Source organism: Carcharodon carcharias, chromosome 10, assembly GCF_017639515.1.
Source record: "Carcharodon carcharias isolate sCarCar2 chromosome 10, sCarCar2.pri, whole genome shotgun sequence".
In the NCBI taxonomy this organism is placed as follows: domain Eukaryota; kingdom Metazoa; phylum Chordata; class Chondrichthyes; order Lamniformes; family Lamnidae; genus Carcharodon; species Carcharodon carcharias.
Genome location: NC_054476.1, coordinates 90029573 through 90043993, shown reverse-complemented (window position 1 = coordinate 90043993; position 14421 = coordinate 90029573). Strand labels below are relative to the sequence as shown.

Below are 14421 nucleotides of genomic sequence, written 5' to 3'. Positions count from 1 at the left end.
AGTAGAGGCCACAGTTTAGCCATGATTTTATCAAATGGTAGAGCAGGCTCGAGAGGCCGAATGACCTACTCTTGCTCCTAATTTGTGCCCTCATATGTGTTGGAAACTTTCGCTGAGGGCCCAGGGCAGCGCAAATCAGCCCATTGTAAGTTTAAACTTCCTGGACAAATTCAGCAACCGTGTGTGCTTCAGGATTTACACAGGCTCTCAATGTGCAACACAAGCTTAAGTCCAGATTCCACTGCTCTGGACATCAGTAGGTGTGGGCCATTATATCCAAGCACTTGAATTTATAACTTTATCTTTTTCAGCACAAAATCATGCAATATGTTGAATTTAAAATTTTACTCTCATCTTACTGTCTCCTTTAACCTATGAAAAATAATCTGAATCAACTCACTGAACTTTAATGAGCTTAAATATGATCCCATTTGCAGGTATTCCAAAGGCATGTACCGTTACACAAACCACAACCTACATCAACCACCACGGATGTCGATCTAAACAAAAAGTACCAATTACTTATTGTGAAGGATACTGTAAGAGCAATAGTGTGTAAGTATAGAGAAAAATCAGAGGGAGCTCGAGGAGGGGAATCATAAGAGAAACATCAAAGTGAGAGCACTGAGTCTGACAGAAACATCAGATAGAAGCAGAGTTGTTGTATGGTGGCTGAGTTGTGCTATTAATGATAGAATTGATCTGCAGACACTTCTTGGATGGAAACATTAAGTTGATTTACCAAATGCTCAGCAGCAACTGCACATGTGCTTTCAACTCCAACTCTTCACTGATAGCTGAGGCAGCCTGTGCTACTCTCCTATTGGTTACTACAGATCATGTGATCTTCCTTAACACATTTCATTCTTAAAGGTACATTGCACACTAAGTAAACATTATTACTACAAGAGTCCAAGAAGAAGCATCACGGAGAGAGAAATAATCAGGCAGAAATATAAAATAGTGTCAAATATTCCGAGAAATGTGAGGGAGAGTACAAATGTGAAAGACGTGTCGGGGAGACAGTTGAGTCTGGGAGAATCTTCAAGAGCGAGAGAATACCAGTTCAGAGAGGACTATCAGGGAGAGCGCAATGTGTGAGGAAAACATTAGGGAGAGATGGGTGACCTGGCAGAAACATGAGAGACAAAGAGAGTCCAATATTCAGGGAAAGCTGAGAGGAAGAGCACCCGGGTCTGATAAAAACATCAGAAAGAAGAAGAATCCAAGATATCCATCAGAGGGAGAGGGGTAGTCTGGCAGAAACCTGACATCGAGTCAAATATTCAGAGAAACTAAATCTGGTGGAAAGGTCAGTGGAAGAGCATTTAGGCAGGAAAAGCATCACGGAATGAAAAATAGCTCGGCAAGGAGATGGTCACTTTAGTGTGGATTGAAAAAGGAGGGAAGCAATGTTGGAATTGAAAGGTAGAAAATTAGTAATTGAGTATTAAAGGCAGAGGAAATAAATGCTAGAAAATAGACAACAAAGGTGCTTGACAGAGCTTAATGGTACATACTTTAATACAAAGAGCCTGGTGAATAAGGCAAATAAGCTGAGGCCACAGAGACAAACTTGGAAATATGACATCATAGCCATTACTGAAACATGGCTTACAAAAGGGCAGCTCAAAACTCCTGGTTATAGGGGGTTTCAGATAGGATAGAGAGGGATAAAAAAGGAGGAGCTGTTGCAATATTGATTAAACAATCCCAGCTGTGGGGAGGAATATATGCAAGAAGGAACATTAAACAGATCATACATGTTGAACTGAAAACCAAAAATGGGCGATCACCTTATTTATAATAGAACCCCAAACAATCAGAGGGAAGTAGAAGAGCAACCTTGTAAGCAAATTTCTCAGAAGTGTAAAAAAAAACGCAGTAATAGTCTGAAATTTCAATGACACCAATTAGTAACTGGGAAAGAGTCATTCTAGAGGGTGCAAAATTCTTAAAATGCATTCAGGGGGACATTTTTTAGGCACTGTTTGACAAGCCCAACAAGGGATGAAGCAGGTCAAGACTTAGTTTTAAGGAGTGAAGATGGCAGGTGGAAGGGGGATCAGTGAGAGAATGTTTTGGCGGTAGTTATCATAGTTCAGTTAGACTTAGAATTGTTATGAAAAAGGACAAAAATGAAGCAGGAATAAAAGTTATCAATTAGCCAATATGTGGACCTGAGATGTGATTTAACAAAAATGGGCTAGAAACAGCTACTGGAATTAAATAGAAGAGGATGTAAGACTGTAGTGGGAGTTGTGATATGGTAGATTGCATAAGTGTAACCATTAACCAAGCAATTAGCAAAGTAGTTTTAATAGGGGATTTTAACTTTGATAGAGATTGACTCAAGCAGATTAGCACATTATCAGAAAGGTGGTATATTTCTTAAATGTATCTGGAATGCTTTTCTGCAACAAAAAAGCATGTAATATTAGACTTACTAATAGGCAATGAACCAGATTCAGTTAACAGTCTAACAGTGTGTGAACATTTATGTAATAGCAAGCAGAATGTCATCAAGTTCAACATAGTATTTGAAATGGAGAAATGCAAAACAGCTACTAAAGCTGGAATTTTCCAACCCTTCACACCAGCGGGTCTTCCGGTCCTACCAATGTGATTGGAGACTTCAATGGCTCGCTGGCCCTGCCACAGGCGGGGGCAGGGGGGAGGGGAAGGGCTGGAAATTTCCAGCCTAAAATTCTTGATTTAGATTAGATTAACTTCACTGTGGTAAAACAGAAACTGCCCTCAGTAAACTGGACAAGCCTCTTATTGGATAAAATGACAGGAGATTACTGGGAAGTGTTCACAAAAGGATCTAATATGAGACAGAACCAGTTTATACCCTTCGAGTAAGAGCTCTACTTGTCAAAAAAAAAGCCATGGATGACTGAAGAGGTAAGAGACAACATAAAATGAAAAGAGAAAGCATACGGAACTGAAAATAAAGAGCAACAACTTGCATTTATATCATGCCTTTAATATAATAAACCATTCCAAGGCACTTTACAGGAGTACTGGAGAGCAAAGTTAGACACCGAGTCACATAAGGAAGCATTAAGGTGGTTAGCCAAAAGCTGGTGAAAGAGGTAAGTTTTAAGGACCATCTTCAAGGAATAAAGAGAGGTGGAGTAGTTTGGGGAGGAGTTCCAGAGATTAGGGCCTAGGCAGCTGAAGGCAAAGCCACCAATGGTGGAGTTATTAAAATCAAGGATCCTCAAGAGGCCAGAATTACATGGACAACCTATGACTGAAGGTTGTGATGCTGCAGGATATTACAAAGAAAGGGCGGGGTGAGGTCATGAAAAGAAACTTGCAGGGAACATCAGAATAAATACAAATATATTTTAGAAGTATATTAGGAAAAAGAGGGTGGTCAGGAGCAACATGAGCCTTCTGAAAACTGATAAAGAATATATGTCAATGAGAATCAGGAAAAGGTGGACGTGTTGAACAATTACTTTGTGTCAGTATTTTCAGCAGGCAAAAAGGTCAGCAAGCCAGGAATTCCAACAAAATGAATATTGAGTCAAGGATCAACAAAAGCAACAAGATAGCAATTAAGAAAAGTATGACACTAAAAAGTGACACGGCCCCAGGGCCAGACGGTTTCCATCCCAAAGTTTCAAAGGAAGAAGATGAGAACATTGCAAATACCCAAACTAAAATCTACTGAAGCTCTCTAGATTCAGGAACCTTAGATTAGAAAATTGCACATGTCACTCCACTATTTAAGAAAGATGAGAGAGGAATACAAGGAAATATTGGACCAGTTAACATAACATCAGTTGTTGAGAAATTATTTGAGTCTATAATTAAAAAGAGGTTGACTGAACACCATGGAACTGTTCAGCTGATCGAAGACAGCCAGCCTGGATTTATAAAGAGTGGGTCATGCCTGATGAACTTAACTGAAGTAGTGATTGGGGGAATGTATATGGATGGTACTTACATGGATTTCCAGAAGGCATTTGATAAAGTCCATCATAAGAGACATAGCTAAAGCTGAAGCTCAAAAATTAATAAGAAAAAAGAAAGACTTGCATTTATATAGTGCATGACTGCCCAATGTCTCAAAGCACTTTTCAGCCAGTGAAGTATTTTTGAAATGTAATCACTATTGTAATGTAGAAAACATGAAGACAAATGATTTGCCTGGCTAGAAAATTGGATGAGCAGCAGGAGACAGAGCCAGGATAATGGACAGATACTTTAATTGGCAAGATATGACTAGTCGTGTCTCACAGATTTCTGTGCTGGGGGCACAACCTTTCTTCTTATTCATTCACGAGATGTGAGCATCATTGACAAAGCTAACATTTATTGCCCATCCCTAATTACTCTTTATAAAATGAGCCAGCCACCACCTTGAACCACTGCAGTTCCTGTGGTGTAGGTACACCCACAGTGCTGTTAGGGAGGAGTTTGGGGATTTTGAGCCAGCAACAGTGAAGGAACAGTGATATATTTCCAAGTCAGGATGGAGGGAAACTTGTCATTGGTGGGTTTCCCATGTATCTACTGCCCTTGTCTTCCCAGGTGGCAGATGTTGCAGGTTTGAAATGTGCTGTCGAAAAAGCCTTGGTGAATACCTGCAGTGCATCTTATAGATGGTACGCACTGCTGCTACTGTGCGTCAGTGGTGGAGGGAGTGAACGTTTGTGGATGGGGTGCCAATCAAGTGGGCTGCTTTGTCCTGGATGGTGTCCAGCTTCTTGAGTTTTGTAGGAGCTACACTCATCCAGGCAAGTGGGGAGTACTCCATCACACTCCTGATGTGTGCCTTGTAGATGGTGGACAGGCTTTGGGGGATCATATTGTATGTCTGGTCCAGTTAAGTTTTACCAGGATGTTGACAGTTGCAGATTCAGTGATGGTAACACCATTGAACGTCAAGGAGAGATGGTTAGATTCTCTCTCTCTCTCTTGTTGGATTATGACATTGCTTGGCACTTGTGTGGCGTGAATGTTATTTGCCACTTAGCAGCCAAGCCTCAATGTAGTTCAGATCTTGCTGTATGCAGGCTTGGACTGCTTCAGTACCTGAGGAGTTACAACTGGGGCTAAACATTGTGCAATCAACATTGAATATCCCACGCCAGACTTTATGAAGAAGGAAAGGCATTGATGAAACAGCTGAAAGTGGGTTGAACCTAGGGCACGACCCTAGGAAATTCTGCTGTGATGGCCTGGAGCTGAGAAGATTGACCTCCAATAGCCACAGCCAAATTCCTTTGTACTCGGCCAATCAAGAACTTTTTCCTTATCCCAGTTGATTTCAATTTTGCTAGGGCTCCTTGATGTCACATTCGGTCAACTGCTGCCTTGATGTCAAGGGCAGTCACTATCACCTCACCTTTGGAGTTCAGCCCTTTTGTCCATGTTTGAACCAAGGCTGTAATGAGGCCTGGAGGTGAGTGGTCCCTGCGGAACCCAAACTGAGCATCAGTGAACAAGCTATTGCTGTGCAAGTGCCACTTGATAGTGCTGTCAATGCCACCTTCCTGCTGATGATTGATAATAAACTGTTATTGGCCAGGTTGGATCTGTTTTTTTGTCCATTGTCGGGCAAATACCAGCGTTGTAACTTTAACGGGGAAGTCTGGCGCACACGTTTTCAGTGCTACAGCCAGGATGTTGTTGGGCCCAGTAGCCTTTGCTGTGAGCACTGTGCTCAACCCATGCTTGATATCACATGGAGCAAATCAATTTGGCTGAAGACTGCCATCTATATTACTGAGAAGCTCAGGGATGGAGACCAAGTTGGATCATCCACTTGTGGTTGAAGATGGTTGAAAAAAGCTTCAGCCTTGTCTTTTTCACTGATGTGGGATATTTGTGGAGCCTTTTCTTCCAGTTAGTTGTCTAATTGTCCATCACCATTCATGGCTGGATGTAACAGGACTACAGAACCATTAGCTGAGACGCCACTTTGCTCTGCCTATAGCATGTTGCTTCCACCATTTGACATCCATGAAGTCCTGTGTTGCAGCTTCACCAGGTTGACACCTCATTTTTAGGTATGTCTGATGCTGTTCATGGCAATCTCCCCTACACTCTTCATTGAACCATGGTTTGTTCCTCGGCTTGATGGTAATGATAGAGTGAAGAATTTGAGGACATGAAGTTACCAATGTTGGTTGAATACAATTCTGTTGCTGCTGCTGATCTGCAGCACCTCATGGATGCTTAATCTTGAGCTGCCACATCTCTTCTGAATCTATCTCATTTAGCACAGTGGTAGTTGCAGACAATAAGATGGAGGGTGTCCTCAGTGTGAAGATAGGACTTCATGTCCACAAGGACTGTGTGGTGGTGACTCATACCAGTACTGTCTTGGACAGATGCACTTGTGACAGGTAGATAGGTTTTTCCTTCTTGTTGGTTCTCTCATCATCAGCTGCAACTATGTCCTTCAGGACTGAGTCAGCTCAGTCAGTACTCATGCTACCAAGCCACTCTTAATGATGGACATTAAAGTCTGCCACCCAGAGTGCAAATCTGTGCTTTTTCTATCCTCAGTGCTTTCTCCAAGTGGTGTTCAACATGGAGGAGCACTGATTCATCAGCTGAAGGAAGGTTTCTTTGACCTGATGCCATGAGAATTTATGAGATCTGGAGTTGACGTTGAAGACTCCCAGCACCACTCCTTCCTGACTTTACAGCACTGTTTCATCCACCATCTCTGCTGGGTCTGTCCTGCTAGTGAGACAGGACGTACCTAGTGATGATTATAGACCAGCTGGGAGTATGGCTTTAAGGTATAATCGGTGTGTATAACTATGTCAGGCCATTGCTTGACTAGTCTGTAAGACAGCTCTGCCAATTTTGACACTAGCCCCCAGATGTAAGTGAGGAGGACTTTGCAGGGTTGACTGAGCAGAGTACACCACTGTTGTATCCAGACGGTCCTCTAATTTGGTGTCATCCGCATATTTAGAAATTGTGTTTTTGATTCTAAAGTCCAAATCCTTAATGTAAATTGTGAACAGCAGTGGACTCAGCACTAATCCTTGTGGAACACCACTTCCCACTTTCTGCCAGTCTGAATAACTGCCCTTTACTCTCAGTCCCTGCTTTCTGCCTTGAACCCAGCTAGCAATCCATTCTGCCACTTGTCACTGACTCCACGTTCTCTGACCTTATTCATTAGTTATTTATGGGGCACCTTATCTGTATGCCGTGGTGGAAGACATGAGCATGGCTCTTAACAAATACTTTGCACCTGTCTTCTTAAAAGAGGGGGTAATGCAGACACTGTAGTGAAAGAGACACAGAGCATTGTTTTCCAATTCTTTCTGGTTATCTGTATGTTGCCTAAGCCTTGGAGAACTGTTAACACTGTTTTCAAAGAGGGAAAGGGATATATCAAGTAATTAATTAGCCTAAGCTCAGTGGTGGGCAGCTAATGGAAAATAAATCTGAAGGAAAATATTAATCAGCATCTGGAACTGATTAATCAGGGGCAGTCAGCATAGATTTGTCAAGGGAAAGTTTTTCCTGGCTAACTTCATTGAATTTTTTGAAGAGGTAACATAAAGAGTCAATGAGGGTAGCGATGCTGTAACCCAAATGGTTTTTGCTTAGACACATGGCAGGCTGGTCGAAAAGTAAAAGCCCTTGGGATCCAAGGGAAAGTGGCAAGTTGAATCCAAATTGCCTCAGTGGCAAGAAGCAAAGAGACATGGTCAAGGAGTGATTTTGTGGTTAGAATGCTGTTGCCAGTGCAGTTCCACAGTGCTCAGTACTCAGCCCCTTCCCTTCCTGGTATATATCAATGATTTAGACTTAAACATAGGTGGAATTACCAAGAAGTTTGCAGGTGGCTATGTGGTTGATCCTGAGGGAGAAACCTGTAGACTGGAGGAAGACACTGGTCAGCAATGTGCACTCTAATTATATTTTGTACTGTGCGGCCAATTCATTTATTTTTGCACAGCTGTGCCCACACAAGAGCTTAAAGGGACCAACTTCTGGACAGCCTGCGTATGACCTTCTGGGCCGCAGCACACCCACACACTCCAGAGGAAACATTGCTGGTCAGGCGGGCAGAAAATGGCAAATGGAATTTGGTCTGGAGAAGTGGGAAGTAAAGCATTTGGAGAGGGCAAACAAGGCAAGAGAGTGCACAGTAAGTGTTAGGAAACTGAGACGGACAGAGGAATAGAGAGACCTTGTAATATAAGTCCCCAAATCCATGAAGGTAACAAGCAGTGGTTCAGAAGGTGTGGGATAATTCCCTTAATTAGCCAAGAAATAGAATATAAGAACAAGGGGGATGTGCTAGGAGTACATAAAATATTTAGTTAGGCTAGAGCTAGAATACTGCATACACTTCTGGTCATCAGATTACAAGAACAATTACCAAACAGGGTGCAGAGGAGAATTACATGGATGTTGCCAGAACTCTCTATTCGGGAAGATTGGACAGGCTAGGGGGAGGTTTTGTTCCTGCAACACAGGCATTGCTGGCAAGCCCATTATTTATTGTCTATCACCAATTGCCCTTGAGAAGGACACAGTGAGCTATTTTCTTTGGAACAGCGGAAGGTCAAGAGAGACTTAATTGAGGGCTATCAAATTAAGAGTGCCTCAGATAGAGGGAATAGAAGAAATCTATTTTCCTTAGCAGAGTGGATGATGACCAGCAGCGTTGATGTAAAGTAATTAATTGATGGAATAGAGGGGTGTTGAGATGACATTTTTTCACCAAAAGGGTGGTGCTGGTCTGAAACTCATTGCCCCAAAGGATTGCAGAGGTAGAGACCCTGGTCACATCCAAAAAGGGCTTCAGATCAAGAGCTGGAAACTGAAATGAGGCTGGAGAGCTCCTTTTGGCTGGCACAGATAGGATAACCGGAATGGCCTCTTTCTGCACCTTAAATTTCTAGACAGAAGCAACAGAGAGAGAACAACAAATCCAAGAGAAAGGACACAGAGAAAGAACACAGTCTGAGAAAAACAGAGAGAACAGAGTCTGAGACACAACAGAGAGAAAGAGAGCACAGAGCCTGAGAAGCAACAGAGAAAGAGAACAGAGTCTGAGAAATAATAGAGAGAGAGAGGGCAGAGTCTGAGAAACAACACAGAGAGAGAAGAGAGTCTGAGAAACAACAGAAAGAGAGCAAAGAATCTGAGAAATAACAGAGAGAGATGACAGAGACTGAGAAATAACAAAGAGGGAGAGAGCACCGAATCTGAGGGGGCCTGCTCGCTGACTTGTAAAATGACGCGGGATGATGCCGAGCGGAACTCCCGACGTCACCCCACGTCATTTCAATTTTCAGGTCGGCAGGGGCTCAGCTGAATCAGCTGTGCACCCGCCAACCTGTCAATGGCCTATTGAGGCCATTGAGAAACTAATTAACATCATTAATGGACCTGCCCGTTCAACCTTAAGGTTGGTGGGCAGGCCGGGAGCCCTGGCGGGCTTCAGAAAAAGCATGAAATCTTATCCATGGGCGGGATGAGATTTCATGAGGGTCTTTAAAAATTTAATAAATGTTTCAATAAATGTTATGGACATGTCCCAACTCATGTGACAGTGTCAGATGAGGGGACATGTCAGGGAAATCTTTCTATCATTTGTAGAACAATTTTTAATTTGGAGCCGAGCTCCCTGAAGCAGTACTTAGCCTCAAGGAGATCTGTGCACCATTTCATGCGCATGCGTGAAAGAGCACACTTCCGGCTGAGGGAATCGCCCCCCACCCTCAGGGAGTGAATAGCGCTTCCTGGTGGACATCACACTAGGCGGGCCTTAATTGGCCCACCCACGTAAAATGGCGGCGCACCCCCAATCGGGGGCACTGATCGGCGGTGCACCCACTCCCACACTTCCCCCCAGATGGGGAGAAAATTTTTCCCTGAGAAAACATCACTGTAATATGATAGAAACTTTAGGGTGGTAATCAGGTCAAAGTGAAGAATCAGAAGTCTGAAAGAAATATTATAGTGTCCAAAGTCAGTTTGGACAAGATGCTCAGTTTGGAAGAACCACTGGGAAGAGAAATGTTGAGTCCGCAGTTGAACTGGCACATTATTTACTGTAGGTGAAAATTCAGCTTTTCGGGGCAAAAGGCAAATTTGGCAGAAAATCTGCAGAGATGGACAGGCCATTTTAATTACTTGCCAGGTTGCTTGCAAAGATACAACTAAGATTGAATGGTTCTGTTTGCAGTTATGTTCCCACCAGTTTATTATTAGTGCCCCTGGTTTTGGCAGTGAACGAGGCTCTCACTGGACTTCAACAGGTAAGAGTATTGGGTAGCAAGTGAAGAAATGATTCCTGGTACTTAAAATCTTCCAGGCTTCCAATGAAACTCCTGTGCAAGGTTGCTGGCTTCCTAACCGGAGCTAAAATCAGCCCAAGTATTTTAGGTTCTTTTTTCATTTTGGGGCAGCCGTTGTTATGTTGCTGTTCTGGTAGTATTGCAGTCTTCATTCCATTGTTAGCCTTGTGCTGTGCATTTATCCCGAAATTGCTTTAGGTTTGCAGATTTAATCCAAAGAAAAATTGTTGTCAGGAGGCTGAAAATACTCAACTGCTTCTCTGATCTGGAATTTAAGGAGCTGACTAATAATTATTTTCTCCAGCCTGTTTTGGGAAAAACAAGACGGTTGGAAATGGAATGAATTTGGGGCAAATTCAGCAATAGGCAAGGCAATCTGCTTCCCAAGTGGTGAAGATGGAAATTACCCCCTGTGCCTTTGGGCTTGTCTTGGAGTCCAGAGCACTGTGTTGTGTCCTTGAAGGTATGGTTAATGAGCATGTGTAGAGAACAGAATTTACCCAGGCCCAAGGTGCCAGAGTTGGGTTGGGGAAAAAAGCAGGGCGCAACATCACCTTGTCTCCATTTCCCTTAATTTCCTCACCGAATAAAAATCCAAGGCCATTGAAGGAAGACAGTTCTCACATTAGGAATATAAGAAGCTAAGAAGAATAATCATTAGCATATTGTCCTCAGAACACTGCTCGGGCCATGCACTGTGCAATACAGGCAGAGGAAGGTTTGGCTGCTAAGAGAATGTTTGCAGGAGTTGTGCAGGAGACGGCACCTGTCCTTATTTTGATCTAATAGACAGTTTGCAATACAGAAATTTATACTGGAAGAATGTTGACACAAAATGTACTAAAAACACATCAATAGGCAGTAAGTTTTATAGATAGGAAATACGCGCAAATGTAAAATTTCTAATCCATTATAAATCATACAGGTGAACTGAAAGTCAGACTCTTGGTACTGGTTCACTCTTAGTAATTTCAGGTTCAGTTTATTGTTTCAGCATGTTTGCTTCTTTCTTTAGCTTTCCACCAAAGGATTCAATCTTTCAGGAGGAGTGAACATGCTCTTGTCAGTTCTTTACCTATTAATCATCTGAGCTGACAATTCCAGTTTTATTCTAACAATTACCATCTGACATTTATTTTGTTCAGCTACAATGCAATCTCTTTGTTAGCAAAGATTTTAAAGGACAGAGTACATCTTTTGCTTCTTTTAATGGCAATTAAGAGGCTGTGGGCTCTTGGTAAATTTCTGCTTGAGGAGTTGTTCTTAAATGGGAAGCATTCTTATTCTACAAGCAGTCAACAATTCTGGTCTTGTTGAATTGTCTCAAAAGGTGTTATGGTAATTAATCAGGGATAGATGTGCATCGTGACTTGTGTTTCCTGCTTTTGTTGTAGTGCCTTTGCATCCTCTGCCCAAATGTTCAGTTCTAATGAGTCCACACATAAATGCAGAAAAATAATGGCCCAGGTCTTGCAGCAGCAGGGCATCACACAGTGTGTGCCATTAGTTAGCCTTTATCCTGCACCCTTCAACTCAATGTTTTTTGCTGCATAATTTGCTGGAAGTAGAAGCTGATAACAACATGGCAAGAGCAATGGGACATCTGGGACCTTAGTGAATGGCAGGAACAGCAGTATCAAGATGGAGAAGGAAACGGGAACAATGAAAAGGGAGAGTGAATTGGCATGAATTAAAGTCAAATCAGGTACAGAAAGGAAAATAAAGTAAGGGAAAGAAAAATTAGATTGAGAAAGAAGAGGCAGAAAAGAAAAGTAGGAAGCAAGTCAAAACTAGATCAGCATTTTTACATTCTCTAGCAACAATTTAGTACATGCAGAAATGAGACTGAACAGTTTAAATTGTTAGCTTTCTGAGTCATTGAGGTTGATTGGCATTGCAATAGTAATTATTATGTAGTTTCAAAAAGTACGTATACTGTGAAATTCAATTCCTAACTTTTTGCAGAAAGTTTAATTGATAATTAATGTGCAAATCTAGCAAGCAATAATGGTGTGGGGGGGCTAAGATTGAGATGTCATTTGTTTAAAACAAGCAGATGAACTATGTAAATCAACCAGCAAATTCTAATGATTCAGAACTCACAGCTTATCACACAATCTGTTGAACTTTCAAACTAATTAATCATGGTGTGCATCGTTAACACACCATCATTTTCCAGAAAGGTTCAGCCTAATTGAAGAGTATTAGTGCAGACTTTTTACACACCTCAACTGGCACTCCACACAACATGCAGACATTATTTCCTGTTATTTATATCTCCATTACAAATTCCTGACCCCCATGTCCATGTTTATAATGGAGTGTAAATTTGCCACACTGTCATCACACTGGTAATGTCGCAGTGCCTCCACTAGGCTGGGGAGTAATAATAGTAATGATGAGTTGACATAGATAGTTATAAATGTGGGAGTAGAAATTTATAATTAAGGAAGTTGCCAAGAAGTGCAATCAAATCTAATACTTTTAACACGGTCTTTGTTGAGCGATCAATAATTTATTTTTGTATATCTAGATGCCAGTAAGCAAAGTAATGTTTCCTCTTGGTTCTTTGACAGGTATTCTGCTGAAACAAATACGATGTTACATAACTGCACATGCTGTCAGGAGTTAGCAGTTGGCAAGCAGGATATCATGTTACTTTGTCCAGATGGCACGGCGATTGACTTCACCTACACCTATGTAAAGAGTTGCGGCTGTGTAGCTGCAAAATGTGGAGAAGGCACCAAGCAGTTGTTGGAGCCTCCAGCCCATTAGGTGGCCCCTAACAAACTGAAGAACAAAGTTTAGAAAATATGGGGATCTCAGGAACCCACATAAATGGGGATCATCATCATATCTTTCAATAGAAATTTAAGACGTGCTACTATAAGCATAAATGCCAAGGACATGGTCTCTACCTTCTTTAAAGTAAACATTACTATGTATTTTTTTTCATTATTTCATCTTCTTGTGATCAATTCTAAAGGGCCCCACTTAGAAATTAAACATTTACTTCATCTTCTGTGGAAAAGATATCAGCCTGCTGAACAACATGATAACACTGCTGATCACAGCGTACAATTATGCAGTTACATGAAAAAACAGCAACCTGCACTTTCTGGTCTTTATAGTCTGTATCTTACTTTGATAGCAGTGTGTCGAGCTGTTGCTTTGTAAAGAAAATATACATGTGCTCAGAACCGCAGAAAAGCTAGAAAAGCAAGATTTGCACAGCTATGATGGCAAATGTCAGTTTCCAGCAACACTGCATGCAGCTCCCATCTTTATAAATTGCTTTAGCTTTCTCCTCGAGATGAAGCTGCTCATTCCCATGAGGACCATATATCTACATGGCTCACAATTTATAACTGTCCCTTCAGGTTGCTGGTGTATAAAGTCTCATCTAAGCCATGCTTTTCATGCTTGGTATTTCTGTGTGCATTCTGATTACACATAAACCTTTTTTCTTTGAGTTTTACTGTGAGCTCTTCTATTTGTCCCAATAATAAAAGGAAATCAACTGGATTTGTTGAATTGAGTTGTTTTAACTCTGTGACTCCAGACCCTACAATCTATTCAGCAGTGGATTCAACATTGGATATGTGCAAGACAATAATGACCTTTTCAGGAGATTTAATTCTCCAGCTAGGAATCACATCAAAAGAGAAGTTGCTTTAATCAAACCTTTAGGTTGGTCACATTACAGCAATGAATTAAAACATTCTCGTTTCAGCCCTAAACACTGGGCTTAAAAATCCAAACTTCTGAGTTTAAAATCTCTTTCTGCTGACTGAAAAAGGAGACCAGAGCTTCTTCCTAGCTCAAGTGTTTCTTATTAGATCCAGTTCATAGTGTAGGCAGCTGGTCAAAGCTTGGAAAACAGGTTAATAATTAATAAAACCTAGACCAGGTTAATAATTAATAAAACCTAGACCATATGCTTACCATCCCCACCCCCCCATGCCCTGTTGTAAACTTGACAAAGGGTGCCAGCCATATTATGCACAATAATATTTGTATTCTGACTATTAGAAGATATTCAACAATAAACCAGGTAATACAACACATGACTTAAAAACTACACCCCATACTCCAACAGATACATCCTTTTATTTGCTGG

At 41.6% G+C, this 14421-nt stretch overlaps 1 protein-coding gene across 1 annotated transcript in view; it reads left to right on the top strand.

The window, feature by feature from the left end:
* LOC121282851 (mucin-2-like) overlaps positions 1 to 13881 on the top strand; it is a 261009-nt gene extending 247128 nt beyond the window's left edge. Inside the window, exons 61-62 of the mRNA XM_041196665.1 lie at positions 438 to 555; positions 12878 to 13881. Of these exons, the coding sequence (XP_041052599.1) occupies positions 438 to 555; positions 12878 to 13076 (317 nt within the window). The 3' untranslated portion in view covers positions 13077 to 13881. The remainder of the gene's footprint in view (positions 1 to 437; positions 556 to 12877) is intronic.
* Positions 13882 to 14421: the final 540 nt, after the last annotated feature.